The following is a 17,924-nucleotide window of genomic DNA, read 5'->3' as shown; positions in this document are numbered from 1 at the left end:
TCCGCTACTGCTGGTTCAGAGCTCGCCGCCGCCGCCGCCGCCTCCTCCTGGGTTTGCATCGCGCAGACTGGCTGGTGGCAACGGGAGCTGTCCTACTCGGCAGCCTCCTGAAATCCTTTGCTTCTCTCCTTCTCCCCACCATGTAAGAGCGATGAGACCTCCAGCCACACCTTTGCAATGGAGGAAGATTTGTTCCAGCTAAGGCAACTGCCGTAAGTAGCCCGGGGTGGGGAGAGCACCCCAGTTCCTTGAGGGGTGTTGCAAAGAGCCCTGCTGTGCCTTGCCCCGAATTCCTTGCTTGCAAGGTCCCCTTCACTCCCCCACAGCTGGGCCCCTCCGGAGGCCTGGGACTGGAGCGCTCCTCCGATCTTCCCAGCCATCACTGATGGATGAGAGTTGTAATCCCACCAACTGGAGGGTCTTTGCATGGGAAACACCATCTGCATCCACCCAGGATCAACACTTTGCCTTTGTGGGAAGTGTTGTTTTCGGAAGGAAAATTTCAGAATTTTGACCCAGCCAAAATGTTTGCAATCATGGAAGCTGAAGATCTTAGATTCCGGACATGTTTTTCCTTCTCTTCCTGAATGCTGCAAGAGTGGGGGTGGCTAGGAATTCCTCTGCTTTCTCCTGCAAATACAGGTTTTGCAGAGAGATTCACCGAGGAGGAGGGGGGGAGTAGGAGGATGGCTTTGAAAGACTTGGGAGAATATGTATGGCATTGTTAGGCAGAGGGGGGGGGTAGTTTATCCTTCCTCCTCAGATACGTGTGGTGAGCAGAGACACCCACACATTTGCAAGAATCTGTCTGGCTCTGTCAAGAAATAACCTTTATTTTGCTGACTGCTGGCTGGTGGATCAGGCACAGATCAAATTGCAAGATTTTTCTGGGCAATGGAGCCTTTGAAACACCTTTCACATGTTGGCTTAATTAGCTCCTTTCAGAGTTGTGAGGTGCTTCAGTGCATACAAATGCATCCCACGGAGGCATCTTGGGCAGCGGAGAGCTTTGCTAGGCAAATCCTATTTAAGCACACTTCCTCCCTGACATCCGTGGGATGTCTCTGTTTTCTATTATTCCAGCTCCGGTTCATGCTGGCAGGCAGTGTCTCACTTTCCAGAAGATGCTTCCCATCCCAGAAAGAGAGTCTCTGGAAAGCTTCTGTAGTGAGTAGAAAGCAGGGCACCGTTCCTGAAGTCTCACCCTCTCAGGGAACCAGGATCTGGCATTGCTCAAAGCTCTTACCTCCCTCCCTCCCTTCCCCCCCCAAAATCTCACGGCAGAACCAGAAGGGCCCGATTCAGCTCTGGGAATCAGTCCTGCCCTTTTCTACATTTGGGGTCCTCTCTGTAGGCCAAGCTAGATTGCGATAGCTACAGCCCACTTTGGTTTGTGGAATGAAGGAGGTGAGAAAGTGTCCAGTTTTAAGATTTGAAATGGATAAGGTTTATGGATTCCCTAACATGCAAGTGGACTGTGGTGGAGGTACAGAATTGATCAGGAAATATTCAGCGTAGACTTCCTATGACCAAAGTATTTGGAACTGGGAATGAAACACGGCCTCAATATTTCTGCCCCGTAGCTATTCCTCTCTTCTTTGGGCGGGTTTTATTAAGGTGCAGATAGTTTGTGGGATAAATTATCACTCCCACAATGCCGTACTTTAGGCATGGTAGTCTGATCAGTGTAGCCTAAATTTCTGAGCAGGGGTCTCCATAAAGCACTTGCCCTCCTTTTCTGCAAATGGAAGCTCCCTTGTTGCTAAAAGCAGTCAGTCTGTCTGTCAGCTTCTTGCATAATTGATGCCGATAAAATAGGAACGGGCAAAGCATGAAGAACAACCACAGATGGGAAGCATGCAAGGCCTACAGTCCTTTGGAGGCTCTGGGTTCTGGGTGTGCTCAAAAATCAGGCTGGGCTCATTTGGGGTCATGATGATTTCAGATGCAGGCGACAGAATGGTGTTTATCCTTAGCACTGATGATGTTACCTAGTTAGGTGATGAAATGTCTGCAAGAAACCACCAATCTCAGAGAACACCAAGAACTCCACAGTTCAGGATTGAGCTACAGAGATTGTCTTCCGTTGGAATGTTTATCCTTGTCATCTCTGTCCCAAGAGCTCCTAGCTCAAAGACCTGATGTTTCCAAGTGCTGCTTCTCAGTTGAAGAAATATGAAATATTCTCTTTGATATAATTTTTAGTCTCTCTGTATCCTTTTCAAAGCAACCACAGCAGGCCCTTCCTATTTATGTGTGTCAAATGTATTTATTTAGCCAGCTGGGAGCCAAAGTGTCATTGTCTGAGATCACAGATATATTTGCATTCCCAGCACCTCGTGACCTTGCTGGACTCTGCCATCTGCACAGGGAAACAGATTTAGTTTCTGGCAAACTATCAAGATCCTTCACCATTAAATAGCTTGCATATTTCTTTGACTTCAGGAGCTATCACTTCTAAGATGCCCTTTGGCACAACTTCCTTCAGACAAAGATAGAATCTTTCCCTGCAAATTTGACATCCAGTCAAGAACAGACCTTGCTCTGACACCCCAGCAAAAGACCTCAGCCTAAGTCGGGTACCAACAGAGATGCCCAACCAGGTGTGCAGATTCTGGTTTTTTCCAATCTCCACTGAATCTTTTCCACCTTGCCAGGGTTGTCAAGTTCCGTCGGACAGGAGAAAGCAACCGTTCCGAAGAGGATGCCGTGTCAGGAGAGCACGAGGTTCAGATTGAGGGTGTCCAGACTCACCTAGAAGCTGTAGAGTTGGAAGATGGAGCAATTGTGCCAAAGGAGTTTGCCAACCCAACTGATGGTGAGTAGATCACTTAGCCCTTGACCTTGAGAAAAAGCAAAGTGAGCATAGGCAGGTCAGAGCACGAAAGCAACCTGGAAATGGGATGATGGGCGAAATCACATTGTTTCCTGGTGTACTTGTCTCCCTTTCAGATACTTTCATGGTGGAAGACGTGGTGGAAGCTATTGGGTTTGGCAAGTTCCAGTGGAAACTCTCCATTCTGACTGGCTTAGCATGGGCAAGTAGATGGACCTACCATTCTTGATGGGTTCTTGGAAAGTATTAGATCAAAGCAAGACTGTGCTTATCTTGACTGGTTGATCTAGATAGGGGTCTCCAAACTTGGCAACTTTTAAGACCTATGGACTTCAACTCCCATGGCTGGCTGGCAAATCCTGGGAGTTGAAGTCCACAGGTTTGGAGACCTACAGAATGGGGCACGTTGGCTCTGAAGGATTTTGGCAAAGGGTTGATGATATGGTCTCCTTTTTCTTCCAGATGGCTGATGCCATGGAAATGATGATTCTGAGCATCTTGGCACCTCAGCTTCATTGTGAGTGGCGATTACCCACCTGGCAGGTTGCGTTGCTCACATCGGTAGGAAAATACCACACAGCTCCTCCTGTATTCTCTAAGGGGTTTCCCCTTCTTGCTGTGGGATGTTAACACGGGGCGGGGAAAGCCCCACTATTTTCAGCAAGCAAGCTTAATAACACAGGGAGCGTAAAAATTCCTGGCATTGCTAGAAGTAAACTGAAGCCATTCTTATCTATGCTTCTTAGGATGTCAGCTCCATTGAGTCACATCCCACATGCTGAATTTCAGTATTAGATTTGATTCTCAGTTTACTTTTTGGATCAAGGCAACAATAACATCTGCTGAAGATCTTGGCCTGCTCTGATTAATTTCAGGAGCTTAGATCTGGGACTTAGCCACCAAAGGTGTTTGTGACAGTGTACTGTCTGATAGGAAGCTATTTTATTGTTTTCAGAGGGAATAAAGAGTTTGGTTTCCTCATTAACTTACAAGAGGTTGCATGCACTGAGAACTGTTATGGTGATGTTTGTTATATCCCATGCACAGAATTGCACTGGTGATTCCCTCCAGATAACTCCATTCCGTGAAGTGATGGGCCCATGGAAGATTATCAATACATTTAAATAAATAAGAGACGGAATTTAATGAGTCAAAAGTGATTTAAGTGTTGTTTGTCATGTTTGGCCTGATAAATGCATTTCACCTACACCCCACTATGTTGTATTGATATTTTTAAGGTTTGCTAACTTAACTGATCCTTCTACCCTTCTCCATCTTCCTTTACTGGTACCTTCTATCCTTTATCATCTCCTGTGATTTTTAATGCTTCGTGAAGGAGACCATTGGAGCTCGGTGGGAAATACATTCAAATACATCAATAAATTGTGTTGAATCACTGCAGACGTGGCAAGGGTTCCTGTAAAATTGTTGGGCAGAGAGTCTGGGGTATATCTCTTTGCTAAGCATCTTGTTCCTTTATCATTAGGAAGCCTTCTTGGAAAATCCCCATTTCAGCTTGCACTTAGGAAATGCATTTTGTCCGTTCCTTGCAGGTGGTTTTCCTGGGAATGATGTTCAGTTCCACACTGTGGGGAAATATTTCAGACCAATATGGCAGAAAAACCGTAAGTCTCCCATGTGCCTCTGGGATATTTGCCAGTCCCCTGAAGTGCTAAACCAACATTACTCAGCTTAGCATCCTTCCAGATGTATGACCTGCCATTTCAGTCCTCTGAAATTCCCATCCTCAATCCCATTTAAGGGGTCAGGGGTTACCTGCTACATATTCTGCAGGTGACCACTAAGGGGAAAGTTTGGGGTTTTCATCCAGGAAGTGGTCAATTTTCCTTTCTTTGTGTCTCTTCACTCTGTGCAGGGGCTGAAGATCAGTGTGCTCTGGACGTTGTATTATGGAGTCCTTAGTGGATTTGCACCAGTTTACAGCTGGATCTTGGTCCTGAGGGGCTTGGTGGGATTTGGGATTGGAGGCGTCCCTCAGTCGTGAGTATACCCTTTCCTTGTCCCAACACAATCTGGGCTTTGGAGAGGCCTGCTTGAAATGGCCGCTATCTTCCAATGGCTACCCAATTCTGAATCCATCGCCAAGTCAGAATAAAGCCGTTTTGAAAGCTATCAGTGGAGTTTCAATAAAAAGTCAACAGTTTTACTGTATATCAGGACCCATATTGTTGTAACTCTGCAAACTACCTCTTTGATACTTTTATGCTTTCCAGGGTAACGCTATATGCAGAATTCCTCCCCATGAAATCCAGAGCAAAGTGCATATTGCTGATTGAGGTGAGTGAAGAAAAGTCAGTTCTCAGATGACAGAGAAATCCAGAATGAAAGGCTAAGGAGTAGAGATTTCAGAGTCTGTCACTGGACGAGTTGGTGTCACATTTTACTGCCGGGATGTTTGTGGCTCTAAAGCAACCACATCAGTTGGGGATGTTCCATGTGAACAAGTCATGAAGAACAGATTTTCCAGAGATGATGGCCATCGAAAGCGGAGGCAATTAATTTAACCTGCTAAGATGGAACTCATCCATTCAAATAATCCTTCCTGTTTTTTCCTCCTTTCCACGGACAGGTCTTCTGGGCCATCGGAACTGTCTTTGAAGTCCTCCTTGCGGTGTTTGTGATGCCCACCCTTGGCTGGCGTTGGCTACTCATCCTTTCAGCCGTCCCTCTTATGCTGTTTGCCATCTTGTGTTTTGTACGTATTCTTTCTGGGATCAGAGTCTCTGGCAATGGCTGCACATTAGCCTTCTGCACTGAGATGACCTTTCTTGCTTGGGAATTAGAAAGTCTAAGACTTTGGAATGCTCCCCAGCCTCATGTCCTTAAGAAGGGTTGGATTACTACCTGACTTTGCTTTCAGCTGGCAGGTTTGACAAGATAGGAGGCTGGGGATCAGGTTGGGGAAAGCTGAGTTATGCAACACCTTGTGGCCTTCCTTGTCTCCTGCAGTGGTTGCCAGAAAGCGCTCGATACGATGTGTTAACCGGTAACCAGGAAAAGGCCATTGCTACCTTGAAAAGGATTGCAACTGAGAATGGTGCCCCAATGCCTCTGGGGAAGTTGATTATGTCTAGGCAGGTGAGTTTGGAGAAAGGCCTTCAGGGCCATCCCAAGTCTTGGGGAGGAAGACTTGTCTTAATGTTGGTTTGGTTTGACTAATGTTCTACCCCACCTTTCTCTAAACTGCTGAGAAAACTTCCCACCAGCAGTAAATCCAAAGGCAGTTATCAGAAGGTAAAAACAGATATTGCATTTGAACCTGGATTTCACTATAAACAGGGCTTGTGTTTCATACTTGGCAGTTGCTGGCAAACTTTTTTAACTGCATTCCTCACTCGTTCCATAAATCTCAGAGCTGGGATCCTTGCCTGTGTGACTTCCAGTTCTACTATTACACAAGAGAAGCTGGAGCTGCACTTTTGCACCTGGCTTCTTGCTGTTTGTTCAGACAATGCTGAACAGTCAATTATTGTTTCCAAACAGGAAGACCGAGGGAAAATGAGGGACTTATTCACGCCACAGTTCAGACTGACAACACTTCTGCTGTGGTTTATCTGGTAAGATGGCAAGACTGCGTGGAAATCTGGCTTGACCGCTCACCCCAGGTGGGCTGGTGGCCTAGAGATAGTTTGGCTGAGGGGTGTGGAGGTCTGGCCACTGACCAGCAGCTCCCTTGGGATCCTCTGTCCACCCTAGATAGTCGTTTGAGAAGTCATAGGTCTGAAGGCTAGGCAGTGTCCTGTGGGCCCCTTAGCACAAAAGACCTTATCCCAGAGGTCTCATTGCAGGAGAGTCCTGCAGACCCCTGTTTAGTCCAATGCTGGGAAGGTTTACCCCTGACAAACTGACCAAGACACTTTAAATAGTAACCACATGAGTGGAGAAACAGGCATACAGCAGTCAGAAGTAAGTAAAGCAGCTGTTTGCTAAAATATCCCAAGAGGTCGATTAAATCAGAGTTTAACTTTGCTGCAAAACAGACGTAGAACAGACGTAGAACCGTCTCAGTTCCTCTCCAGTGAAATGAGGCTGGGTGGTGTAGTCCCTCTCTCTTGGGCGCAGAGAAGAGTTTTACACAGCACCACGGTTCTTTTATGCTTCCTTTTCAGAGCATCCCATTACCTGAGGATTTTTCCTTCCTCTTCACAGGTTCTCCAATGCCTTTTCTTACTACGGCCTCGTCCTGCTGACCACGGAGCTGTTCCAAGCAGGAGACCTTTGCAGCTGTGAGTCAGACAGAGTGGGGGGAGGATACGCCCAGAGCCCGGAATGCCCAGATTTTATTCCGTGGATGTTTCTACCTGGTCCCTCAGTTGAGATCAAGAAGGACTATTGACAGGATGTCCATTCAGCCAGGGGCCTGCTGGGATGGGTAGCAGCCCCCCTCAGTGCCTGGGAGGAGGACTCGCACGAGCATTTCCCAGGGGCACAGGGTTCCCTAAAGTTTGCACCGGGTGGGCTGGTGGTTTGACCATGGTGATGATGGTCAGGTGAGGGGGATTCTGCCAACAGTGAGCCAAAGAGCACAGCCAGGCCTCGGGGCACAACTTTGGCTCTCCAGCAAAGGGACCTCATTTTCTTCTCCTCCCCTCTTTCGCCTTGCTCCCTCCAAGTGCCCAGCAGGAGGAAAACGGTGAAGGCAAAATGCAGCCTGGCGTGTGAAATTCTGACGGAAAAGGACTACATCGATCTGCTCTGGACCACCCTCTCCGAGTTCCCAGGTAGACCTTGGGGAAGGGGAAGGTGTGCCCATGGGTGCCCAACTGGGGGAGGGGCAAGAGGTGGCATGATACTGGAATGAAAGGAGGAGCTTGTGTTGTGATATTCCTTCGTCCTTTCAGGAATAAGGTGTGAATCCAATGGACACCTGGCTCTCTACCTCGTGCCCAATTACAGCTGACATGCTGCCAACATGTACTTTGACTTAGCTGCATTTCAAAAGATGCTAAAATAATTTAAGAATAAATATTGGCCTTTGAACAAAAAATACTTTGGTTGTTCCCCTCATTCCTATTGAAATAAGGATTATGGTCTTGATGCCCCCGCCTCGCTCGCCCAGATCATCCCAAAGTCCCTTAAGAAGGTTGGCAGTGCAGTCGTGAGAAAGGAGTGCTCTTCCTTTGACGTCACTGCTAGTGGTGGTGGTGAAACGGCCTTAAGGCTCCTCCTCCTCCTCCTCCTCCTCCTCCTCCTCCTCCTCCTCCTCCTCCTCCTCCTCCTCCAGGGGTTCTTGTGACCTTGTGGGTGATCGACCGGATTGGCCGGAAGAAGACGATGGCGCTCTCCTTTCTGGTCTTTGCCTTCTGCAGCCTCCTGCTCTTCCTCTGCGTTGGAAGGTGAGTTTGGGGATCCAGAGAAGTGGGGAGCCACCCCGTTGGGGTTCCTCCACAGGACTGCAAGGGGATGGCCCTGGCCCGTGTGCTGGGCCTCGCGAAAGCAAGCCGCCTTCTCTTGGTACAGGAAGATGCTCACCGTGCTGCTCTTCGTCGCCAGGGCCTTTATTTCGGGAGGATTCCAGGCCGCGTATGTTTACACCCCCGAGGTAGGAAGGAGGGAAAGCACGCCTTCTCTGGCTGAGACTGGGCTGGAGCTTCCCAGGGAGAGGGCTCGGCTGCAGCAAGCAGAGGGGCAGGCAGGGGGCCTCAAGGTGGTCATGGCTTTCCCGACAGGTCTACCCAACCGCCACCCGTGCCCTGGGCCTGGGGACATGCAGCGGAGTGGCCAGAGTTGGTGCCCTCATCACACCCTTCATTGCACAGGTAAGGGAAGGGCGACTCCCAGCGGCGATTCCCTTGACCCAGGACATTTCAATGAATCAGAGATCCTGGAGACTTCTGAAGGGAAGCTCTAGCGATGCAATAGCAGAACCTGGATGCTCATGCTAGATTTACCTCAACCCCTCCCGGTGCATGACAGGCTCTTTAGGCTCCTACTCATTCCCCAATATATCTTTCTAAAGACCCTTCAATAACACAATTGTGAGGACACACACAAAGGGCCAAATATCACGATGAGGTTGTCTGCCTTCTCAGTTTGGCACTCTTCAGATACAAAGCGGGCAGCTCCCTGTATTTGCGCCTCATCCTCCTAGACTGCTCTGAATAGGGAGACATCATCTTTGCCACAATATTGTTGCAAAGTTCCAAGACCCCAACCAACCACAGCCAAAAGCTCGGCTCGTCCATCCAACCTAATTTAACCCTGTGGGATTTGACCAAGCCTCGAGGGTCTTTTTTTGTCTGAAGCCTGGCAAGGACACCATTCTGGGCTGATCTTCTGCCTCTGTTTCCAGGTAATGCTGGAGTCTTCGGTCTACCTGACGCTGATCGTTTATAGCGGGTGCTGCATCTTGGCAGCTTTGGCCTCCTGCTTGCTTCCCATTGAAACCAGAGGCCGCGGCCTCCAGGAGTCCACCCACAAGGAGTGGGGGCAGGAGATGTTTGGGCGTGGTGTCCCCCAATCGAACTCTGGCTCTCAGGGGTGATTGCCCCACCTGGAGGAAGTCAACTCCCAACACCCAAGAAGTGCAATATCTCACCACCATTCTTGGCCCAAAGAAGGGATGGTCAACCTGTCCTGGATCCTTTTGTTGCTTGCATCTTCACCACCCCCACGTGCAAGGAGAGGCATTCCATCTGGGAGATGAAAGAGTGTGTGTGTGTGTGTGTGTTTGTGTGCATTGAGGAGGGATATGATATAACCATGGAAAGATCTAGCCCCAAATTTCTACCACGTTTGTCATGGTGGACACAGGCAACAGGAGGGCCAGGTTTTGTTCTTGTTGCCAAGTGAGCTTCTTCATCTCACACAAGCAATTACCCTGCCTTCAAGGACTCCATTCTTCACGTCTCATGTCTTCAACCCTGAGAAGCAAACGGGTTCATACTTCATACGCATGTGTACTCATGGCTAGGGCAGCTCACAGACACTTGTGAATTGATCATCAGCCTTGCACTCTTTCTGTCACCATGGACTCTCAAGGCCCACAAACCTTTACCAATTTAGCTGAATCTCCTTGGCAACTGGGATTGTGAGGGTGGAGAGGCATTCAGATAAATGCTGTTCCTCTCACCGATGCAGATATTGAAGTCAATCCTGAAAAAAAGGAAATTTGGACACACAGCATACGGCTATGACTGTAAGAGTGGAAGAGTGTGCAGGAGAAAACTCCCCCCAGGTGATCCACAGACTGAAGTGTTTTTCTCAGGAGGCAACTGGAGGAGATAACATCTGTAAGTTTACCAAAGGATGCACGGTGAGATAATAACAGGAAAGATTCTCTTTTTCAGTCAAAGAATTTAGGTTCATCCAGTAAAACGGAAGGGAGCAGATTCTGTCCAGTCAAACCAGATCACTTCTTTATGCAACTCATAATGGTGATGGTTCCTTTTGGTTCATATCCACCTTGCCCAACAGAGAGGCTAAGAATGACTGCAGGTCCTGGTGGGGGTCATCTGGAGACATCCAGCTTAGTCATCCTCTTTCTGTTGCTGGGCACCCCACAAATGCCAAAGGTTCGTAGACAGGAGGAGAAGACGGCGCCATTTCTAGACATTCTTCATTTCTCCTTCTGTTCAGAGGCAGGTCTTATCAGCTGTGAATTGTGGTCTTTGGCTCAGCTAAGGTGAAAGACATCTGGACGTGGTATCTGGACTGGGAAGTCTCAGATGGTATTTAAGGAGGCAGCACTTTGATGGCTATGAGGTGTGCGTGTGTGCCAGAGGCATTGCAGGCAACTTCTAACATATTGAGGGCTATGTGGCTTCTACTAAGATGGTTTCATTCCTTGTGTGTCCAATGACACTTGGCCAATAAAGAATTCTATTCTATTTTGATGGATATCTTCAGAGATGTCCCTGAGTGGCTTTCTGGGATCTGGTTATTTCAAAACATTTACCAACTGCTACTTAAAAATGTACTTAGGTTCTGCTAGTTGTACAAATGACTTGTACAGATAGACCAGCTTTCTGCCGACACAAAAATGATGATCAAGAAGAGTTTTGTCTCTTCCAAACTGAGTTGCAGGCTATTTAAATTGATTAGATTTTTCCCTGGCGATACAAACCAACTTTGCAAGCCTCTGACCGTTGAGCTGGAAATTTGTGCTGTCACTTTTTTTCCTGTCTGACATAAGTTTTGGCCTTCTCATATTCGAGGAACATTTTAATACCAGAAAATCACCAACATATGTAACAAAGATAGGACTCTAAACACATAAAGCTCTGTTGGTGTATTCATTAAAAAAGAAGCGAAAATGCCATTTGACATTCAGTTGTGGTGTTTGGGACTCTGGGTTCTCCAGTTCCTCAACTGGCAAAGCTTTGGGGAGAGTTTGCTGTATATGCTGTGTCGAATGGTATTTGTATTTCTCAGTGTTTGGGGCAGCGGGGGGGGGTATTATTTAAATGTCTGCTATGTTTGAATGTACAGTTTCTAACTGTGATGCCTGTTCTCAAGATTTCTGTATCCTGAGCTTCTTGTACTATATTCTTCTGTCTCTGTTAATTACTCACCATTAGGTAGGGCAATTCCACACTGGATATTTTATGTTGAATAAATGAATAGTTTTTCATAAGGAGGAGGATTATGGCATTCTCACTCCCTCAAAAACAGGAATTGCATCCACCCAAGGAAGTGTTCCCCATCAGGCTGAAAACTCACTACAGCTCTAGTGCCCTAAGGAAGAGTCTTTCCTGTTCTTTTCTGGAAGTTTGCAGCTGGGGCTGCAAAGTCCAGAATGAAAATCAGTGGAAAGCAGCTGGAGATGTCCCTGGTGTTTTGGCTGGAGTTGCTCAGAATAGGGAAGAGTCTTCTGCTTGATCGGTCAGCATTTGGGATGCTCCTTCTGTGCCTGGCTCTGCTGATGCTGGTCATTTCCTTTTGCTGCCCCCTTCTAAATTACAAGGGAAGGTCCTCTCTGGGATAGCTCCTACTTGCAATACATCTCTGGAGACCTCTTCAACTATATTCTGGATGCATCAGATTTTGATCACATCAGCAGCCAGCCCAGGGGTGTCCACCCTTGGCAACTTGAAGACCTGTGGACTTCAACTCCCAGAATTCCCCAGGCAGCAAGGGGGATTTTGAGAGTTGAAGTCCACAGGTCTTCAAGCTGTCAAGGGTGGACACCCCTGAATTATCCATTCATCCCAATTTATTCAGAAGGAAAGTCTCACTCTAAGTAATGAGCTTACTGGAGCTGACCCTCACAATGCTGAGCATTTTTAAAGAGATAAAAAAGAGGTTAGCTAAGAAAGTAATGAGTAAACATAAATAAAGACTCAGTCAAACATGCTTTCAAAGTATTTTGTAAGTTTTAATAGAGGACAACTCCACTAGAAACCAGAAGCAAAGAGAACATGGATCGGGAAGCAGATGTAGTTATTATTTGAGAAGAAAAAGCATAAGAGAAAGTTGCATGAACCCACAGAGCGGAAGGGGGGGGGCAGCCTCCTGCCTTGAGAAAGAATCCAAAAATATCTATTTCAGATGGTTGTTTGCCCTCTGCTTGAACACATTTGTTCATCTCCTCCCTATGAATAAAACCCAACATCCATGAGGGTATTTTTTGTACCAAAAACCCAAATGGAGATAAAAGAAAAATGGAACAGCTCCACAAACCTTGGGATGCCTTACTAACCCCAGAGTAAAGACTTATTTACCCTGTATAGACATTCAAGGTGAGGGCCTCAGTTGTAACTAGGAACTGGACTCCCAAATTCAGCAAGATTAGTTCCCCCTAGTGAGATGGAAAGAAGAAAAATAGATCTACACAGATGGGTTTCCTACACCTTTGCCCTTGTTCAAAGGTTGGCCCGAGGTGGCTTGGTCAACCTCCGGCCTTCTTGGATCTTCCCAAAGAGCTTGGCTGCTTCCATGGCACATCCCCAGTGAATGGTGAGCCCAAACCCTCCGTGACCATAATTGTGAATCACCTGGAAGAGAAAGGAGGGGAACTTCAAAGCCCAGAAGCAGATGAGATGCAAGGCTCTGCATCTGGAACAACTCCTGGAATCCTCTTCATTCAGAAAAATGGCTACCTCGCATCGGAGCGTCCCATGGCGAATGGTCTCGTGTTCCAGCCGGACTTTAGGGCGCGATGGGCGTAAACCACTCCATTCTTCGACTATCTTGGCTTTCTGGAAGAATTACGTTCAGCAGCTTATTCTCAGAGGCAGACCCCCAGAGATTCTTCCCCAATGCTCCCTCAGGCTGTGGGGCACCAAAAACCCTGGAGGAGCTGCCGTGGGGACTTCCCACCGGGCTTAGGGAAATGGGGAGAGCACAGGTGTTTCTCGCGACAGCCTTGGCCCATCTGGGGTGAGCTGATCTACCTGGAGGCTGGGCAACAGTTTGCAGCATCCTTCCCAGATGTTTCTATGGTCCTCGGGATTGTTCTCTGTACTCCAGTTCCCCAACTGAAATATGCCCCCCAAGGTCACTGCACGGCTCCTGCAAAGAGCAGAGGAGGGAGGAACAGTCAGTCTTGAACTATTTTAAGTCAGAGGAGTGCTAAGAGGTAGGATGGAGGATCTGACCTCCTCCCACCTTCAGGATGAACCTCTGGAGACGCAGCTGGAACATCTCTTGGTCCACTTCCCACCATGGCTGGATCCACCTTGATAACTCTGCCCTCTCCACTGCATTTTCCTTACCCAGGGATGATGTAGGGCTCCTTGTAGATGCCAGCTTCGAGGTTATGGGCCAGGATGAAGTGCTTCACCCAGGGGGCATCAACCTAGAGGTCCAGAATAAGCAGGAAGATCAGGAAGGAGCCAGATGGAGCGCTGGCTTAGCCTGCAAATGCACAGCCCAAAGAAACAATTTCTCTGCTTTTTCCTGGTTTGCTGTGACAAGCAGCAGCTGACGTAGAAGTGTGCATTTACTTATTCAAACGACTAACAGAGCTGCACATCTCTATCCAGCATGCGACACATGCCTCTCCCTGCCTGTTTGTCTCCAGGGTTGAGGGCCTTGTGGGAAGGCTCAGACCAGCCTTCCTCAACGTCCAATGTCCAAGTGGGCTGTCCCACTAGGATATGTCCCGGCTTGCCTCCACCAGCCCTGCTGACCAACTCCCCCAGGCCTTACCTTGATGACCTGTCCTCGGCCTGGACGCAGCTCAGGGTCAGCCTGTAGCTCTCCGGCACGGACTCCGGTACAGTTGACAACCACGTCCACTCCTTCAGCTGCCAGCTGACAGAAGAGAGTAAGGAGTCAACCCCCCTCTTGCTTTGCAGAAATACGAGGGACCCCCCACCCCCCCTACCCCATCTGTCCAGAGCAGTAGTTCTCAAACAAGACAACTTGGGAGATGTCTGGACTTCAATTCCCAGGATTCTTCAAGTTGCCCAAGCTGAGAAACACTGGCCTAGAGCGACCTTCTCCACTTGGTGCCTTCCGGATGTGCTGGATTTCAATTTCCACCATTCCTGGCCAGCTCCGCATACATCCCAACTCACCTCCTGGAAGGACCTGATTTTCCGACGGAAGAACTGGACCCTCCTTGAGGTCAACCTTTTAAGAGCAATGGAGGATTGTCAGCAGAAGAGTTGGACAGGCACACCTTTTGGCTCTGAGCTTTGGGGGTGGGGGGAAGCAGGGCTTAAAGGCAACTGTTCTACCTTTTCTCCGCCCACAACTAGTATTCTCAAGATATTAACCTCTCTGACTATGGAAGGTTGAGGATAGTAGTCATTATTAGCTGAATGACAAGGGTTCCAATTCCTCTTTCAAGGCCGCCACATGGATGAAAGATTTCATCAAAGGTCCCAACAAGATTTCCTAGCTCTGTCACCATGAGAATAAAATTGAAACTACTTAAAACACAGTTGCCCAATGCAGAGAGCAGGAAAAAGAAGGTTCATACATACTGGTTTGTAAGCCAGGCGAGATAGCTTTTGCCTTCCAAGATCAGGGCCGTGTTGAACCAGCCGTAGCTGAAATTAGGGGAAAAGAAGAGAAAACAAAAAAATATGGATACAAATTCTCAGAGTGAAAGTCCACCCATCTTCAAATGCCCGAGGCTGAGAAAGACTGGTCCACAACGGTTCCCAAATCCAAAGAGGAGAGGCCGTCTAATACCTGTAGCCGGGAAACAGCTCCAGCTCCTTCTGGGACAATTTCCTAAATCCCAAGACAATATGTTTCCATGATGGCTCCTGCAGAGAAAGATGCACAGAGGGGACGAGGGGGAGAACAGAATCTCACACAAACGCAAAATAAACAAGTCTTGGACCAGAAGTCTTGGCAACACGGCCCCACAATCGAGAACTCTCTGCCTGCAAAGCTCCTGAATTTGTTCTCCTACCAGCTGGAAACCTCTTTGCTCCTTGCATTACGTGGTGGGAAGGAAGGGGGATCAAAAATCCTTGGAAGCAAAACTCCGGTGAGTCTCCCATCCCTGTCTTTATGCTTTGCTGCAGCCTTCCTAAGAGGAACAGGCTTTCATTGAGAAAATAGCTCAGATATTTTTAAGTCAACCACTTACGGGGACCGGTTGTCGGAAGAGGTTGTACCCAGAGAGCAGAAAGAGCCCCATCTCCTTGGCTTCTGGTGAACTAACACGTTGGAGCAGATAATCGAAAGTCTCTTTGTTCCAGATCCTGAAATATTGAAGAAGAGAGGATCAGACGCCTTCCTTCGATCTGACCTCTAGGAAACTGCAAGAAAAAAAACCTCTTGGCAGCTGGAAAGGCAGGGAAGCATTTGGGGCGGTGGTTGTGAACCATGGGTGAACGTTGGCACAGATCCTCCTCAGTCAGCAGACTGGTTGTAAATTTTTTCCCAGGGCAAAGGGGGAAAAAGTCACCACTTAATATTGCTTATAGGTTCCCCTTCACATTTAATCTGCTGTGCACTTCACTTTTCAACGAGGAATCCTGGAAAACCAAGGAAGGGTTTGGCCCTCTGCCCCTTGAAGATGGGTGGACTCCAACTCCCACAATTCCCTAGCTCCCAGGCGGGTGGGCTTCAGCCCCTGGTCATCTGAAAGGCGCAGGAGGAACTCAGCCACCCTTGGCAAGGGGAGCTGGCCCTTTGCTCTTACGTTTCTTGAATGTTTCCTTTGTCATACAGGTAGGGCTGCCAAAGGCCGGCGGCCCCGTCGCTGGTTGTGCCGGGGCTGAATTCATCCGCGTAGATCTCCACCTGCAGTGGCTGGTCAGCAGAGCGACATTGGTCATGGATGCAAAGGGCTGTGGACAGTCCTATCACCCCAGCTCCGATCACGGCGACACGCATGGCAGAGTCTGGAAGGGGCAGGAAGGGAGACCGTCTCGTACCCTAAAAATAACCAAAGAAATACTTTGAATGTTTCTGTTCGGGGTGGGGTGGTAAAATGGGTCCTGTGTGTTTCTTTGCCCCTCGGACCTCTCCAGCCCCCACCCTTGCTGCAAATTACAGCCCCTCCAGCGAGATCCTGGCGTCCCTGGCCACATCCAGGCCAGGCAGGAGAACTGTGACTGGGTGGGGGGGATCCCCCAGGACACGGCAGGTTGCCCACTCCAGCTCTAAACTTTCGGGGGGAGGCACTCCCTGCAGTTTTTCTCTCCGCCTTCAACCCACCTTCTTTCTGTAGTGACTTGCAATAAATACAGAAGGTCTGAAAACCTTCAGAGCTGCCAAGCCTCTCCTGGAAAAAAGCTAGATTTTACCCATCTCAGCAAAAGAACTTTGCCTCTTCTCTCAGTCCAGCGAGCCGGCGCCTGTCTCTGCTAGACCTCCAAAGTCTGTTTCTGCACTACCACAATCGCCAAGCAGCTACATTTCCCTGGGTGCCGCTTTGTCATAATTTCCTTCTCACAACCCCAAAGACGCCGGGCCAGAGACCAAACCTTCTCACCGGGAGGGTCCACAGGCCCAGGTCGCTCTGCTAACACGGCTGTTTGCCCAACGGGTGCCGCTCCTTGCAGGAAGAAAGCTGGGAACTTGTTGATGGTCAAAGTTCCCTCCGACAGGGTAATGAGGCCGCAAGGTGGAGCTTAGGCTTCCCCTGTGCCAAGAAGCTATTTTGGGGCAGAGAGAACCAGGCAGAATTCTGGCCAGGCCCCACCAGACTTGCTTTCGTGATCAGGAGAGACCTCTTGCGTCCAGCCCAGAATCTGCTCCCCTTTCGAAGTTCCTGCAGAAAAGTCTCCTTCTTTGGGACTCGAGACACAGTCAGCAAAAGGAGGAAGATTCTTACTTAGCGTGGCACCGTCCAGGCCGGTCTGATGTGACAATCTCTGGATCCTTTGAGCTGAGACGGGCTGAAATCTTCAGAGCTCAGTTAACTTCCAGGGCACCTTGCTTTACAGCTGAAAGATGAAAATAAATTCTTCCAGAAAGATCTGCTGGAACACCCAAAAAGGTGCTCCCCAAAACCAAGTCATAATTGCTCAGGCTTCCTTATCCAGCAGAGGTTCACTGCCCCATACTCTCCTCGACATAATTTGATAGTATGTTCTTCTAGGAATCTTGAATCAATGCTCTTATGTCTAGTGAATAATCCTCAATAATTATCCCCACCGGTTATTTTGCCCCCCTCTCCAACTCATCATCCACACCACCTTCAACTGCAATCTAAAGCCAGATGTCTTGCTACCATACCGTGGCTTATGGGCACTGTTATTAGTCCCTTTCCTTACTCCGCCGCGCGCCATCCTTCTGGAGGTGGGGCTGCTTGTGAAATCTGCAATCCCTTCGCCTCCTTTCTGCAAGAGCACCTGCAGAGAGGTGGGGACAAGTCCCACAGGGGAGAATCGCAGAGACCCTCCGTTTTACAGCCGAGAGTCGAGGGAGCCGTCAGCACCCTGGAAAGGGGGACCGGTCGCCGAGCCCCCTGCCCACCCCCGGGTCTCCAGGGGCAGCAGGGACGGGCGCCCGCCGGGCACCGCCTGCCTGCCTCCCTCCTCCTCATCTTCCTCCCTCCCTTCCGGAGCGATGCGCGGCCGGGGCCGGGATCCAGCGGCGGCAGGACCGGCTCGGGCGGGCCGCTGCTCCTCCTCCTCCTCCGCGGCGGGTGCGGGGCGAGCCCTTTCCGGCGGCCCCCGGGCGCGAGGCGGCTTCCTCCGCCGCCCGGCAGGCT

The 17,924-nt window shown here is 49.1% G+C and overlaps 2 protein-coding genes across 9 annotated transcripts; one reads left to right on the top strand and one right to left on the bottom strand.

Moving 5' to 3' along the window:
- SVOP (SV2 related protein) lies at positions 1-9,341 on the top strand (the record flags this gene model as incomplete). The annotated part of the gene is made up of 16 exons (XM_081338672.1): positions 1-212; positions 2,658-2,818; positions 2,953-3,038; positions 3,299-3,397; positions 4,390-4,461; positions 4,713-4,837; positions 5,071-5,134; positions 5,427-5,552; positions 5,807-5,935; positions 6,341-6,414; positions 7,007-7,083; positions 7,471-7,578; positions 8,082-8,193; positions 8,318-8,399; positions 8,527-8,616; positions 9,150-9,341. The coding sequence occupies exons 1-16, from the start codon at positions 178-180 to the stop codon at positions 9,339-9,341; spliced, it is 1,632 nt and encodes a 543-aa protein (XP_081194798.1). The 5' UTR covers positions 1-177.
- A 2,831-nt stretch (positions 9,342-12,172) lies between these two features.
- On the bottom strand, positions 12,173-17,837 carry DAO (D-amino acid oxidase). Of its 8 annotated transcripts, none has more exons than XM_081339325.1 (13): positions 17,447-17,837; positions 17,043-17,154; positions 15,906-16,141; positions 15,348-15,462; positions 14,942-15,018; positions 14,731-14,796; positions 14,320-14,374; positions 13,949-14,053; positions 13,513-13,595; positions 13,192-13,309; positions 12,898-12,996; positions 12,520-12,596; positions 12,173-12,314 (listed from the first exon to the last, which is right to left on the bottom strand). In XM_081339325.1, the coding sequence occupies exons 3-13, from the start codon at positions 16,097-16,099 to the stop codon at positions 12,242-12,244; spliced, it is 1,062 nt and encodes a 353-aa protein (XP_081195451.1). In that variant the 5' UTR covers positions 16,100-16,141; positions 17,043-17,154; positions 17,447-17,837; the 3' UTR covers positions 12,173-12,241. The 8 variants fall into 8 exon arrangements, with proteins under 8 accessions (XP_081195451.1, XP_081195452.1, XP_081195456.1 ...); XM_081339326.1 differs by having other exon boundaries at positions 15,906-16,107; XM_081339330.1 differs by having other exon boundaries at positions 12,173-12,792.
- Between the last annotated feature and the right edge of the window lie 87 nt (positions 17,838-17,924).

This window comes from Vipera berus (assembly GCF_964194415.1).
Source record: "Vipera berus genome assembly, chromosome: 14".
In the NCBI taxonomy this organism is placed as follows: Eukaryota; Metazoa; Chordata; class Lepidosauria; order Squamata; family Viperidae; genus Vipera; species Vipera berus.
This window is presented reverse-complemented; position numbering and strand designations above follow the sequence as displayed.

Bases quoted from the DNA above. Each gene is read 5' to 3' on its own strand.
- DAO (XM_081339325.1), bottom strand. From the start codon at position 16,099: ATGCGTGTCGCCGTGATCGGAGCTGGGGTGATAGGACTGTCCACAGCC. The intron at 15,019-15,347 runs GTAAGTGGTTGA...CTTTCTCTGCAG, and splicing joins TCTTCCGACAACCGGTCCCC to GAGCCATCATGGAAACATAT. The intron at 12,315-12,519 runs GTAAATAAGTCT...TTCTTTCTCAAG, and splicing joins ACCTTGAATGTCTATACAGG to GCAGGAGGCTGCCCCCCCCC.